The sequence below is a fragment of the Callospermophilus lateralis genome, unplaced genomic scaffold (genome assembly GCF_048772815.1).
Source record: "Callospermophilus lateralis isolate mCalLat2 unplaced genomic scaffold, mCalLat2.hap1 Scaffold_314, whole genome shotgun sequence".
Lineage (NCBI taxonomy): Eukaryota > Metazoa > Chordata > Mammalia > Rodentia > Sciuridae > Callospermophilus > Callospermophilus lateralis.
Window position 1 is genome coordinate 394,313 of NW_027513751.1, and position 14,022 is coordinate 408,334.

At 45.3% G+C, this 14,022-nt stretch overlaps 1 protein-coding gene across 1 annotated transcript in view; it reads left to right on the forward strand.

Annotated features, from left to right (window-relative positions):
• The window catches only part of LOC143640503 (uncharacterized), an 87,748-nt gene that overhangs the window by 3,679 nt on the left and 70,047 nt on the right, over nucleotides 1-14,022 (forward strand). The window contains exons 2-3 of the mRNA XM_077108267.1: nucleotides 56-279; nucleotides 375-586. Coding sequence (XP_076964382.1) covers nucleotides 56-279; nucleotides 375-586 — 436 coding nt within the window. The remainder of the gene's footprint in view (nucleotides 1-55; nucleotides 280-374; nucleotides 587-14,022) is intronic.

Here is a 14,022-nt window from a genome sequence, read left to right on the forward strand (position 1 = left end):
CCCTAGAACATTATTTATGGCTACAATTGGTCTAGCTCTCTCTTGTCTCCCCTAGGGCGGCGGAATTGCGAGGCTGGAAGTCCTCCTCAACAAGATTGAGAGTTTGCAGACAACCCCTGAAAAGCTGGGGCGTTCCGAATTGGAATTGGCTGAGCGCTCCTCCGGGGAGGGCGGGGAGTTTGCCAAATGTCCCTGGCCGGAATCCCTGCCTCCGCGAGCCACGAGCTCAGAAGCAGAGAGAAGTTGGAGAGGTCGGGTTGCAGAGGGTTTGAAGAAATCGCGGGCAGACTCCCTTGCCCTGGTCCACTGGACCCAGAGGACTGTCTCTACCGCGCGTAGGCCTAGTGTGGACGCGCTGTGCGCGGCCCCGCCAGGGCTGGGAGTTTGCAGACCGTCCCTGCCGCGGCCCGCTCAGCTGCGGCCCTGCAGCTCGGCGGCGGGGGTGGCCACCCCGGGCGCGATCTAGCCCAGGTACCCACGCCTCAGGCTCCGGGCGCCACGACCCCGAGCCCAGCTGCGCCTCGGGCCGTGTGGGCAGGGTGGCGGGAGGTGATCCCGGCTGCTGCTGCTCCTGCTCAACAAGAAGGTAAGAGCTGCTGGGTCGGATGATCATGTCGGAGCTCGCCATCCCCGGGGGTGGGGGGAGATGCACGCAGAGGGGACCGCGGGGGGATGGGGAGTCGCACACCTGTGCGCTGGAGAACCTGCACCGGGGGCGGCACAGCCCCAGGCTTTGCCTGCCTCCTCTCCCGGGCTGCATGGGTTCCCCGGCCGCAGCCGCTTTGCGGGACCCAGGAGTGCAGCCGGGGGGCGCGCCGTGAGTCTCCCACCTGCCCCGGGCAGCCCCTCCCAAGGGGAGAATGAAGCCCTCCAGGCCGCGGGTGGAGGAGGCTTGAAAGCTTTCCTTGGACCTGTTCAGAGGAGGCTCCGATGGCACAGGCTGGAGGCGAGCGGCCGGGAATGGCAGATGGGCGCTCGAACCTTGGAGGAGCCCGATAGGGTCACGCTGCAGGCGTGGGCCATGCTGGACTCCCGGGGACTCAGGCGCGCAGGGTGGGTTTGTCCATGGGCCAGTGGGGGAGAAGAATGAGGGGGACTGGCCCCGGGCTCCTGGGGAGGAGGGAGGAGGCGAGCAGGCTCTCTGGGCCAGGAGATCAGGCAGGCCCTTCGGGCCCCAGGGCCCCTTGGGGACTAAGGGTTGGACCACAATCCGGCCAGAGCTCTGAGCGCGGCTGCCGGGTCGCTGAGGCTGAGGGAGCAAAGAGCCCACACCCGCGCACACACTCCCCAAGAGCATGCTCAGTGCGGTCTTGTGAACTTCCTGCCGAGTAGCGAGCAGCCCTGGCCCCCAGCTCCAAAAGTTGGGGGCAGGGGGGTGCGTGAGTGGGGAGCGCTGTGCCCTCCTGTCGCCCTTCTGTGCCCCTGACCCCTGCCTCGCCTTTGCTGAGCTCCGGGTTCTGCTCTCTCCGGCCATCCCTGCGGTTGGGCACTGGGGCGTGGATGTCATTCCCTACTCCCGAGGCCTTGTGGCCAGAGGCCTGGTGGCGCGGCTGTCTGCCAGGTGGATCCTGTCTCAGTGCGCCCCTTGCGCGCACAGACCGGGAGCTGCAAGCAGGCTAGGTGGAAGGGGGTGTGTGAGCCTGGGGACGTTCGCGCACGCACACTCGCTGTCACACACAAAGCCGCGCTTTCCTAGCCACCCTGTCGAAGAGCAAAGGGGTGGCGCTTGCATTGTCCAGCAGCGTTAAGAATAGCCAAGCATCTCTGGGCGGCACAGACAAGGTGATGCTATGGTTTTCTGAGACGCTAGTGGAGGTCTAAGGCCTTCACTACTTCTGGCTCTGCCTGCCAGGACCGAACACTGGGAGGACGCCAATGTCTGCACCCGGCCCTGCTGGCCCGGTTAGGAAATGTTGGGCATTACTGGGGCTGTGAAGTTGGAGGGGAGGCAAACTGTTCCTGTGGGCTGGCAGCACATCTGTCAACAAAGGGTTAAGAGTAGGATCTTGTTCTAATGGTCTGTAAGTGGAGAACAAGTTAATTAAACCCAAAGCTCCCCAGCTCTTTGTCAGGACCTGAGCGACTTGGTTGGTTATTACTCCTATCGGATATTGGCCTCTGTCACCCACATTTTGATTCTTGACGTGGGATCAGAACTCTTGCCTGATCCAAGAAAATAACAACCTGGGATAAACCATCTCAGTTCATTCATCTGAAGGGATTTTCACTCCTTTCTCCTTTGCTATAAATTATTTTTGTTCTGATTGTTCAGGGCTGAGATGGACACCTTTAAATTTATTTGACAGTATAGGATCAGAGTGAAACTCCTCCTTTTAGAAGATTTTATAGTTTTCTTCAGTTTTCAACTTAATGTACCTGTGATCAAAGTGTTGAGGGGGACCCCTGAAAATCAAGGTGGGAAGAGAGGGACCTTTTTGCCCTTTTAAGGAACTGAACTAGAGGAAGGAAGTTGCTCTGCCAGCCTACTGTTTGTGGTGGAGCTGGGTGTCTGGAGATAGGGCTTGGGCATTTTCTTTCCTCTCCTTCCTTTTTTCCAGCCTGAACTTCTGACTTTTGGACACTGGTGACTAGAATCTCTAGGAGAAAGCGTCTATGGACTTTTGCAGGGTTTGCAGCTACCCAAATGGCCACCAGTCAGTTGGTTTTAAGGTGAACTGCAATGTCAGGAGAGCTGCTAGGCTCTGCCCAGATCTGTCAGTGGTATCTGTGTGCTTCAGTCCCAGCTGCTGCAAAGCAGCTCACTAGCCTTTTGATCTCAGCAGTGTGCATTTCAAGTACTTTGTGTTTGGAAGTGTGAATACTGTACTCATTTATATATATATATTCACACACACACACACACACACACACACACACACACACACACGCATCCGTATACATTTTTATAAAGAAGCGTGTGCATATGTATGTGCATATGCAGTGTTCCTTGGGAGAATCTGGAGGCTGGAAGGGGCCTTAAGAGATCACAAGAATTCAGGTTTTCTCCCTTCCCATTCAGTTTTCTCAATTTAAAAATAACCAACCAGTCTTCTGCTCATCTGGTCTCCAACAGCATTGAAATGCCGGAGTCCCCCCCTCCCCTGTGGCCCTAACTGGGGGTGGGGAGGGTGGGGAGTTGACTCCTCTCCTGAGAAGTATAGCTGCTCAGGATTTGTCCCAGATAGCAAACTGACATTTGACCTTTTCCTTATGTTCCACAGGTTTGGGGGTCCAAGTCACTGCAGGGTCACAATGGAATAAGTTTTGTCAGGAAACACCTGTGTTCCCTGCCAAGATGCCTGGAAAATCACAAAGAATAGTCATCAGTCATCAAGCCCTCTGGGCTTGGATGTGTGTACCCTCTCTCACTCTGTGATTATCCTGATTGGGTTTTACCCGATTCCAAGAGGCTTAAAGAGCACCAGGGATTCATTTTCTTCTCTCCTGTCCTCCTGTTTGTCCTGTCCTCCTGATTCTATGAGGGGTGATGGAGCTGGGTGGGGTGGCCGTCTATGTTGATGCTATTATAGTGAGTCTCAGGAAAGTGGTTCCTTCAGGTTTGTCTCTGGGGGGTTGCTATGGTGACTGTCAGTTTGTAGAAGTATGTATCCTGGTGCCAGGTGAACAGGTGATGACTGAAGGAAAGTAGGTATGTTCCAGAATACAGGTACTTTAAAAAAAGGGAGGTAAAGATTTTATATTTTGTAGGGGCAGAATTGACATGTAGGTGACAGTGGAGCATTAGGAACTTGTCAGTGCAGGTTTTATTAGGCTGCCTTTAAAGTTAATAATTGCTTTGAAGTATAGAGTCACTCCTAATAGTCTGAAGATGGCTCTACTTTGAAATTTCTGTTGAAAATTCAGTAAAAATCTTCTCGACCCTTAAAGTTTTATAAAGTTTCTCAGCTAAGCTATTGTCCTGTATGCACTTTACAGCCTGTGTCCATATCACTAACACAAATATGTGCATGACCCTGATGTTGTCTGTAAGTGCACTCAGTATATATCCAGTCTTTACCATGTGTCATGCATTCTGCTGTTGCTTAGTATGAAGATGTCCTTTCTCTGAATTACCTTCTCACTTTTAATTCATCTGACCTTCTCTTTCAGTGTGTTAATGCAAACTAATAGCTAATAGCTCTTGGAAAGCCACCAAGGTGAGTCCCAGGAGCCTTTAGTACTGCGACCATGCTCTCAGCCGAGAGTGGGGACTTAAGCTGTGTTTGCCCATTTAGGCTATTTTATTTTTTCCATTGCCAGAATTAAATGGACCTTTCTCTGACTTTGTTCTGTATGTTGTATGCATGCATAAGAAGGGTTGAAGGATTCGACTCTCTTGTCTACACACACAGCCTCTGGATTCAGAGTGGGGCCTTCATCTTGGGGCTCTTTGTCTAGCCTTGAAAGTCTGGAGAGGCAAGGGGTGTAAGCTATTGAGTCAGGTTTGGAGGGAGCAGTTCTCCTTGGAAATTATCACTATCCCTTTGTCACCTCCACTGCCAGGCCCGTGTTAATGCCTGCTGGACCTTGGCCCTGCTGAGGATGGATAAGAAACTCTACCACTGAGCTACATGCCCCAAATCCCCTTTCCATACATATTCTTTTAAATTTTGTTTTGAGACAGGATCTTGCTAAGTTGCCCTGGCTGACCTTGTATTCACAGTCCTCTACCCTATTGTCTGTGAGTTGAGAGGTGAGGTGTAGCCCAAATATTTTATTACTAGTAAGAGTTCAGTATTGCTGTTTGCAATATACTTAAGAAGTCAGCCTTACAGTGTTATCCCTAGAATAACAAGAGCTCACTTGTTTGCTTCCTCTGTGGTTGCGGCTGGCCCTGGAGGTGTACCAGCCCCAACTCGTGTCTGAGCTTCTTAGTGTTGTACTTCTGCACACGAACTGCTTATGGGTCCTGTCATGCTGGTATAAAATTCTTTTTATTAGTATCTCACACAGAAAAGTCTTCCACTCTGACAGTTTTGGTTCTTTTCTACATCTCTGTCCCTGCCATGGAAGTATGTTGTAATGGTGATTGTCACAAAGATTATATGTCTTGGTAGAAAAATGTCAAGAACAGGTAATCAAGAAAATAAGAATGATAATGATGAAAAAGATTTATCTTCCATAATTGACATTAGTCTCCATGCTTCCTTTGTATTATCTCATTTAATCCTTATTACAACCCTGAGGCATTGTTGCTCCTAGTTTTTATACATAGAAAGACTGTAACATGCAGGATCATGAAATCTGGCCAAAGTCTTGAACAGCCTCAGGAGGCAGTGTGAGGATTTGAACCCAGAACCCATGCAAGATGGACCATGTCTAGTTACTAATGCTGTCAAGGATATCATATACTTAGCAGGGCCTCCTTTATAATCCCAACCAAGAAGTCTTAAGACACTTGGGGTTTGGAAGGGCAGCAGTGGAGTTCTTCTGGACCCCCTTCCTGTCTAGCTGAGGACACAGACCTGCAGAGAGGTTGACAGACTTGCTTACCAGCAGTTGGAAGTGGCAATGCTGAGCCTCAGCCCTGACCCTGGGTCCCCTGGAAACAATTGATATCAATGTGTGCCTGCTTTGTTTATAGAGATGTTCTGGGAAGAGAATGTGCTGGACTTTTGGGTCTTCCTAGAGTCCCCAAGTGGACTCACATCCAGCTTCACTTTGGAATATGGTGGGGGAGCAAATATGGGAGTGGCACAGTTCTCCCCCTCCTGGGCTGGGGGTACGTAGGTGATTTATGTCCCTTTGAGTGATATGTTCTCTTGTTGCTTTTCCTGTGCAATTTGACATCTTGTTTTGCCAGGGATAGAACCCAGGGCCTTCCACAGGCTATGCATGTGGCACTCTACCACTGAGCTACATGCCCAAACTCCCCTTTCCACACATACTCTTTTTAAATTTTGTTTTGAGACAGGATCTTGCTAAGTTGCCCTAGCTGACCTTGTATTCGAAGTCCTCTTGCCTCAGTTCCTGACATAGCTGGAATTACAAGTGAGTTGCTGGGATTACAGGTGTGTTCCACCCTAGCAGTCTGACATTTTAAGGATACTGTCTGGGCTGAATGTTATGTTTTACTCTTATTAATTAATTCTCTCAATGTGTCATTGGGTTCCTGCTCCTCTAGGCATTGATTTTTCACCTTTAAGAGCACAGAGTGATGTGGCAGTGGTGTCAGAACTGTTCCTGGACCAACTAGTAAAGGTTGCCTGTGAAGGCAACCCCACAGTATGAGGAATCCTAGAAAGAGTGCAGAGGCCCTGCAAGATGTTCCTCTGATCCCTGAGATCACCCACTTGGTGGAGTTTTGCTGCTGGGTCTACCAGTGGGCTCCATTTCCTTTCCTTCTAGTCCCTTCTTGTGCTTAGGAATGGATCCAGCATCAGTTCTCTCACCTGCTCCTGATGTCAGAATGTTTCTGCTCAATGAATAGAACTTAGCTGCTCAAGGGGTTTGGAGTTCCTTGAGAAGCTCTGTGGTTAGGTCCTACTCCAAGAGTTAAGTTCAGTCATGAAGACAAATGCAAATGTGAATACACGGAGTCAGCCTGTATGACCACTTTGGGCCTAAGGTTGGAATGGACTCCAGAGATCTGTTCAGTGCTGATGTTGTCTGATTCTACACCTCTGGCAAAAATGGGTGTAGAATAAACAAATTCCCTCAATGAATTAAAAAAAATAAAAAAAGATTGAGAAAACATTCAAGATTCTTTTGTTCTTGTATAAACTCCCTTTAGCAGACCGTGAAATGCATACCTAAGAACCAACCCTTTATTATCGCTATCTTTTGGGATGTTTACTTTTATATGTTTAGAAATGAAAAGCCTTGATCCTGTATCTCAGCTTAGAAATAACCTCCCTTCCTCTAGTGAAGCAGTATTTTTCCCTGGGGAAGTTGAAGTCCAAAGACCAGAAGATGATTGGGCTCACAAAATTCTGTGGTTCTGTGCCACAGCATCCTGGGAAATGTGACTCTGCATTGACACAGCCACGAGCCGGGCCAAATCCTGTTTACATGACTTCTATGCATCCCTGTGAAGCAACTACATTTAAAGGATAAGGGTTTTATATCAGTCTCCTTGCAGCTGATTTTTTTTTTTTTAGGAAATTTGTTATTTTCAACTCTGATTTTTTTTAAATTTACTAGTATTCATAGCAATGAGTTTTCTAAATGACCAATTCTTTATGTTGCACATCTTCTTTAGGGAAGCACTTTCTGATGCCCCTGTTAATCTCATCTTTCATCTTTCTGTTTTCCTTTGGTACCTTTGTTAGTATTTCTGGTTGATATATTTCTGTCATTCCTTCTTTGTATATATATTTTTTTCTTTAGGTACTGGGGATGGAACCCAGGTGCACTTTAGCAACATCTTTTTGTTGTTGTTTGCTTTTTTAATTTTGAAACAGGGTCTCATAAATTGCAGAGGCTTGCCTTGAACTTGTGATCCTCCTACTTCAGCCTCACAGTCACTGGAATTGCAGGCCATGCCACCACACCCAGCTTCCTCCACTATAATTGTTAGAGCTAGTAGAGGTAGAGGCAGCAAAATGTGGGGGGCATGTAGGGGAAGGGGAGCTTTTTTCTATCTCCTCTCCTAGTAATGTACACTATGAAGTCTCTGCTGTCCTCTGTGAGACCCCTGCAACACAGTATCAGGCCTCTCTGTTGCTTTCCCCCTTTAATGCAATTTTCTACTCTCCCCTAAGAATGATACATCCTTCCCACTTCTCTTTTATTTTTAATCATTATGCTTGCTAGATGTAAAGATGACATCCATTGTTAAGTGGGCAGTCTACACTGTACATTGTTTTGTAGGTGCAAATGTCATTCTCTTGGGTAAATACGGTCACTTTTCATAAGTTCACCAGGCCTTAATTGTTATTCAGATATTCAAAAACTCCCACAAGGGCAAATTTTCCCCCCACTAGGCTTGTTCCAACAAAACAAAACAAAACACCCCCCCCCAAAAAAAAAAACCCACATCTAACCCAAGAAATACACAGAGAAGAGTTTGGAACTCGAGTAGGCACAGACTGAGAGCTCATTGCCTGGCACAGAGCCTGGCATGCTGGAGTCACGAGAGAAGCCTGTTGGTGGGGTTGGTGAGTGAACCCCAACTCTGGCTGGTGAGGCCTCTGAGCTGGGCTGCTGTGGCCCTGTGGGCTGGCTCTGTGCTCCTGAACCCAGCTTCTCATCTGTCAGATGACCTGTCACTCAGCTTCTCCTGTCCTGGGGGTGTGGGAGGTTTTACTAGTGTATCCTTCAAGGGAACTCTAGCTTCTCTAATCTATCCTTACAAATATTCTTAGGTGTGTTCCTAATTTTAAGGTCCTATGTGATCTTTGTGCCTCTATAAAGTTCTGTTTTTCACAAATCACTCTGTGGACTTTTTGTTGACATCTGCCTCATTCACAGTGCATGTAATACATGGGCTCATGAAGATCAACAGATTTAAACTCTCTCTCTCTCTCTCTCTCTCTCTCTCTCTCTCTCTCTCTCTGTGTGTGTGTGTGTGTGTGTGTGTGTGTGTGTGTGTGTGTGTGTGTGTTTTAATACTTAACCAGGGGTTATAACCTTATTGTCATCTACAAAAAAAAAATGGAGGAGTAAGTGTTGTAGTTCAGGTCTGGAATAGCATCATATAAATGAAATCTCCAGAGTTTCTGTGGAAGACTTTATTAGTGAGGCCTTTCCCCTAGTCATAAGTAGGGGGTGCTTAGATGCTGAGGATGATGATTTTTATTGTATTTTCCTATGAAGTGTACTAGAAGTTTTTCCATGATATCCTGAGTTGCTATTTCTATCATATTGCCTTTTCTCTAGCTGCCCCTAAAATCAGAATCAGAAACAGCTTCCATTTTTGATGCCATGTCTAGTTAATATTCTCCAAGTTCCAGAAATTCTTCTTACCAGTCCTTTTGTTTCAAGAGGGACTTTTCTTTCCTTTTTCTTTCTTTCTTTTTTTTTTTTTGGTACTGGGGATGGAACCCAGGTGTGCTTAACCACTGAGCCCCATCCTCAGCCTTCTTTTGTATTTTATTTAGAAACAGGGTATCACTGAGTTGCTTAGGGCCTCGCTAAGTTGTTGAGGCTGGCTTTGAACTAGCAATCCACCTGCCTCAGCCTACCCAGTGGCTGGGATTACAGGCTTGCACCACTGCACCTGGCTAAGAGACTTTTCTGCTTCCTCATTGTTAGATTACATCATCCTTGTATTGCTGTTGTAACAACCACAAACCCAGGAGCTTAAAGCAACACTCTGTCACTTTTAATTCTGTAGGTAAAAGCTTTAATGGGATTCTCACCAGCTAGCATCTTTTCTGTTGGCTCCATGGGCAAATCCATTTCTTGTCTTTCCTAAAATCTAGGGGTTGCCTGAATTCTGAGCTTGTGACCCCTTCCTTCAGCACCACCAACCCTGAGCTGAGACCTGTGCTCTGCCCCCATGCTGGTACTCTGGAGAGAGCTGAGAAAGGTTCTTTTCTTTTATGGATCCAAGTGATTAGATTAGACCAATCAGGATAATCCACGATAATCACCCCTCTGAAGGTCCTTAATTTAATCACATCTGTCTTGTAGGGTAATATGATCATAGGTTCCAGGGATTCTGTTATGAATATCTTCAGGGGACATGTTTGTGCTTACCACAGTCCTCAAAATTCTTTGAAAGGAAACGATTCTTTACCCTTTATGAAAACTAGCTTTTTGTGAGTGTGTTTGTGTGTGTGTGTGTGTGTGTGTGTGTGTGTGTGTGTGTGTGAAGGTGTTTAACTGTTATAGAAAATGTACCTGTTTCCTCATTCCCCTTTTTGAAATAGTCACACCAACTGTTTGCAAAGCATTTTAGTATCTAAATAAATTTTGAGTTCTGCTAAGGCTAGAGAGAGAGCCAAGTACTCTTACATGTCACACAGTATGTAATTGTCCCTGAACCTTTTATTATAATGAGTAAACGGAGGAGTGAAGCAAACTTGTTCAGGGTTACATAGCCAGAAGTGGAAGAGCCAGGTTTCAAAAGCCTACATTTTAAAGCTGTTCATTCTTTTCATTCTGCTTTTCTGCCTTACAAGTGATCATGAACAAACAAAATGAGCAATAGTAATGGAAAAACCTGAAATAATGTCAGATCTCTGTGCTTCTGCCATAATAAACAATGAATATCACTGGTGGTAGATTGATTGCACTAATGGCTCTGATTAATGGCCTGTCTATAGCCACATTCTTCCCCCAGTAGCTTTGTAGTACTGCTTCCTTCCCGTTCCCCATCCCTGGTATTGGTTATGTGACTTGCTTTGATCAATGGAATGTTAGTAAATACTGTGTATAAACAGTTTTAAGAGCTCCTATGTGTTTCTGATTGGCTTTGTAAGTACTGGGTTTATTCTCAGATCTCTGCCCCTACCATGAGAATATGCCCAGACTAGCCCAGTGGGGTGAGCCAGGATATGCCAGCTGATTCCATCCTAGACCATCCAGCTTTTTTCTGACCCATCAGCTGCTCACAGTCTCCTGAGCATGTCTGGCCTAGATCAGCTCAGCCTGGCCTGTGTCAGCAAAATCACCCGTCTAGCCTGTACCTTTGTGTACAAACATGCTTGTTTTAAACCACTGAGTTATGGAGAAATTTGCAACAGTTGATACACAGCTCCTATTAGATATTTGAAAAACATGAGAAGTAATTTTAGTGTCCTCTGGAAGAACATTTTGTATTAGTTGTAACTAATTAATATTCTTTTAAGATTATAATTTTAGCTGTATGAATGTTCCATGATATCTGCTCTTTCCCTGTTTTTAGCACAACATTAAAGTTCTTTAAATTCTCACCAGTTTCACTCAGAAGCAGACTCTGTTCTTGAATAGTTAAGAGATTTTTTTTACTCTATATGCTATTATTTTTTAAAATATATTTTTATGTGGTACTGAGGATCGAACCCAGTGCCTCACATGTGCTAGGTGAGCATTCTACACTGAGCCACAACTCCAGCCTCAACAATGTATTTTTTTTCAAATCTTCTATTCTGGCAGCTTTTGATTTGAATCTATAGTAACACATATATTGACTCAGAATTCACATATGTAACAGCAAGTAAAGTTTTACGAAATAGTACTTATCTTTATTAGTATGATGTCCTCCAATATTTTCTATTCTCTTTTTATTGCTTTTAAAAAAATGCTGGTCAGGGATCAGCAGACTATGACCAGCTGCCCCTGTTGTAAATAAAGTTTATTGGAATGGGGCCCAGGCTTTCTAGTGGAAACTAATTGGAATTAAAATGGACACAAATTCCATTCAAGTGCTAGTTATTTATTCATTAGATTCCAGCAGGGCCTTTTTTGTGATATAATGGAGTCCATTAGTGGAAGAGGTAGAGAAACAGTGATCCTGCCTTCTTTTAAGAACATCTCTGGCAAGTGGTCCTTATTGCCACATTTCTGATTTATGGTGGTAGTATTTCTGAGCATAATACAATTTAGAGACATTAAATTATGAACTTTTGCAGTTGAACAGATTTTAGGAAAAAAAAAAAATTTTTTTCACTCAGACCTAATTGGGCCCTTAAAGGCCAACTTTCTTTAATACCTACATTTTCCAAGCTGTTAGGAAGGACGACATGGTTATTTATGTTGTGTGGCTCATGGAATTGATGAGCAAGAGCTGAGGCAGAAAAGACTTCAGAATGATCTGGATATGTCTTTTTAGAATCTGAAATGCCAGATGAAGAGTTGCCACTGACTCATTTCTTTTTTTGGCAGTGAGGGTAGAATCAAAATGCATGAGGTTTGACTATAGCATGAAAAGCTTAGGTAAGATCTGAGGGACCTTCCTCAAGAAACATAGCTTCTTTGACAGCAGAGTAAGTTCCCTTGAGCATTTATGTTGTTGCTGCTGTCCCCTTAGTTCAGGTAGGTGGGTGGCTTTCCCTCTAGGTGGTTGGGTGTGTGTAATTAATAAGGATTCTTCTGGGCACCAGCAGTAGAAACCTTTTGGAGCTTGTTGCAGCCAAAGTGGAGAATTCACATCAGGGACTGGGAGAGGTTCCAGGAGCCACCTGCATCCTGGGATCTAGGCTCCTCCTGCTTCCATTTGCCTGGCTGCTTATTTTCTCTCCCTACTATATTCCGCTTTTCTTCTCCCAAGGGCAGAACTCTGGGTAAAGGTACCCGCTATACAAGCCTAAGGTTTCTCTTGTAGTGCCTGCCCCAGTCACCCAGGGAGTGTCCTCTTTGTGCCAGCTTAAAATCACTCAGAGGTAGGCAGGGTTGGGACCTAAAGATGGGACTCTGGTCTAGCCTCAGACCCAACAGTGTGGTTATAGGCATTTCAGAAATTTGTGGGGGCAATTTTCATTGTCATTCCTTGAGAATTGCTATAGCACTTATTGGGTGAGGACCACGAGTGCTGTGTTAGTCAGCTTTTTATCACTCTGACCAAAATACCTGACAAGAACAACTTAACAGGAGGAGAAGTTGGTTTGGGCCATGTGGCTTCAGAGGTCTCAGTTCATGTCAGCCAGCTCTGAGATAGAAATATTATGGCATAAGGGATGGTATAGGAAAGCTGCTAATCTCATGGCAGATGGAAAGCTGGGAGAGATGGGTTGGGGGAGACAAAGATGATGGGACCACAGATAGATTAAACCCAGGGCATGACCCCCAGTGACCTACTTCCATCTATTTGATGGATTACTCCACTGATCAAATGGAGTAATCCGCTGATGAAGTCAGATTCCTCATTATCTAGTCATTGCCTAAAAATCTACCTTTGAACCTTCCTGCATTGAGGACCATGCTTTTTAACACATGAGTTTTTTTGCGGGGGACATTCCAGATCCAAACCATTATAGATGTAAAACATCTATGTGCGAAGAACAGTCTTGTGCCACAAGCTGTATGCTACAACTAGGTTATCATGGGCAAGCAAACTTCAATCTACACCTAACTTCCATATAAACATCATTTTTGTACATTTTAAAAAGGCATCGACTTTTCCAGTCAATGAAGAAAAAGATTGCTCCCTGTTTTGTTGGGGAAGTTACCCTTGGAGATTCATACCACCCATATAGCATTACCTCATCTGCGATGATTTTATAACCTCTCAGTTGGTTGTGACTCTCCATTTCACATTTCACATTAACATTTTCATCTGCCCCCCCTCCTTTTTTTTTAAAATAAAGTGCAGGCATCTAACAATGCTATTATGCTGCTAGAGTAATCCTGCCCAACTAATTTCATATTGAAATACATTAGGTTTGTCATAATTACTTTTATTCCTATTTATGTTATTCTTATGGCATTCAGCAAGTATGTTTGAAACTATGTCTAGATAGTTTATGTAATAATTTGACTTTAGACAATAAAGGAGTATTGGAAATTTGCTATAAGCTGGAGGCTTTGGGATCCCATAGGTTTCAGTGTTAGGGGAGATGGTTTATAAAATAACTTTTCCCTTCTAGTCAATACTTCAGCTGAATTACTACTGCTAATGTCAAGCATTTTAAAGAAACAACCTGTGACCCATACATTGGATGCATCAGTAATATAATATAGATGTTGGTCCCAGTCATACTGCTTCTCTCCCAGTCACACATACATGTCATAGACTCTCCTTGGTGCAGACCTTCTGCTCTCCCACATATGTGGTTTAATTGTTGTTTTTGGACAAAGGCTCCCTTGTGGGTATTTTCATTATTCTGGTAAGACCACAGGAATGGGAGGTTATATTAGTCCACATTGTGCTGTTACAACAAAAATACCTGATGATTGGTAATGCATAAAGAGGATTTGACTCACATTTCTGGTGGCTGCAAAGTCTAAATAGCATGGTGCCAGCATTTGGTGAGGATCCCCTGAGTGCATCAAAACGTGGCAGATGGTATCACATACTGAGAGCACAGGGTGGGAGTGTGTGAGAGAGCTCACATGATGGAAAAGGAAGCAAGGGAGTGTGAGCTGAGAAAGCCAAACTCACTTTTGAGCCAAACTCACACAATCCATTCTCATGGGAAGGAATCCAGTCCTATGAGA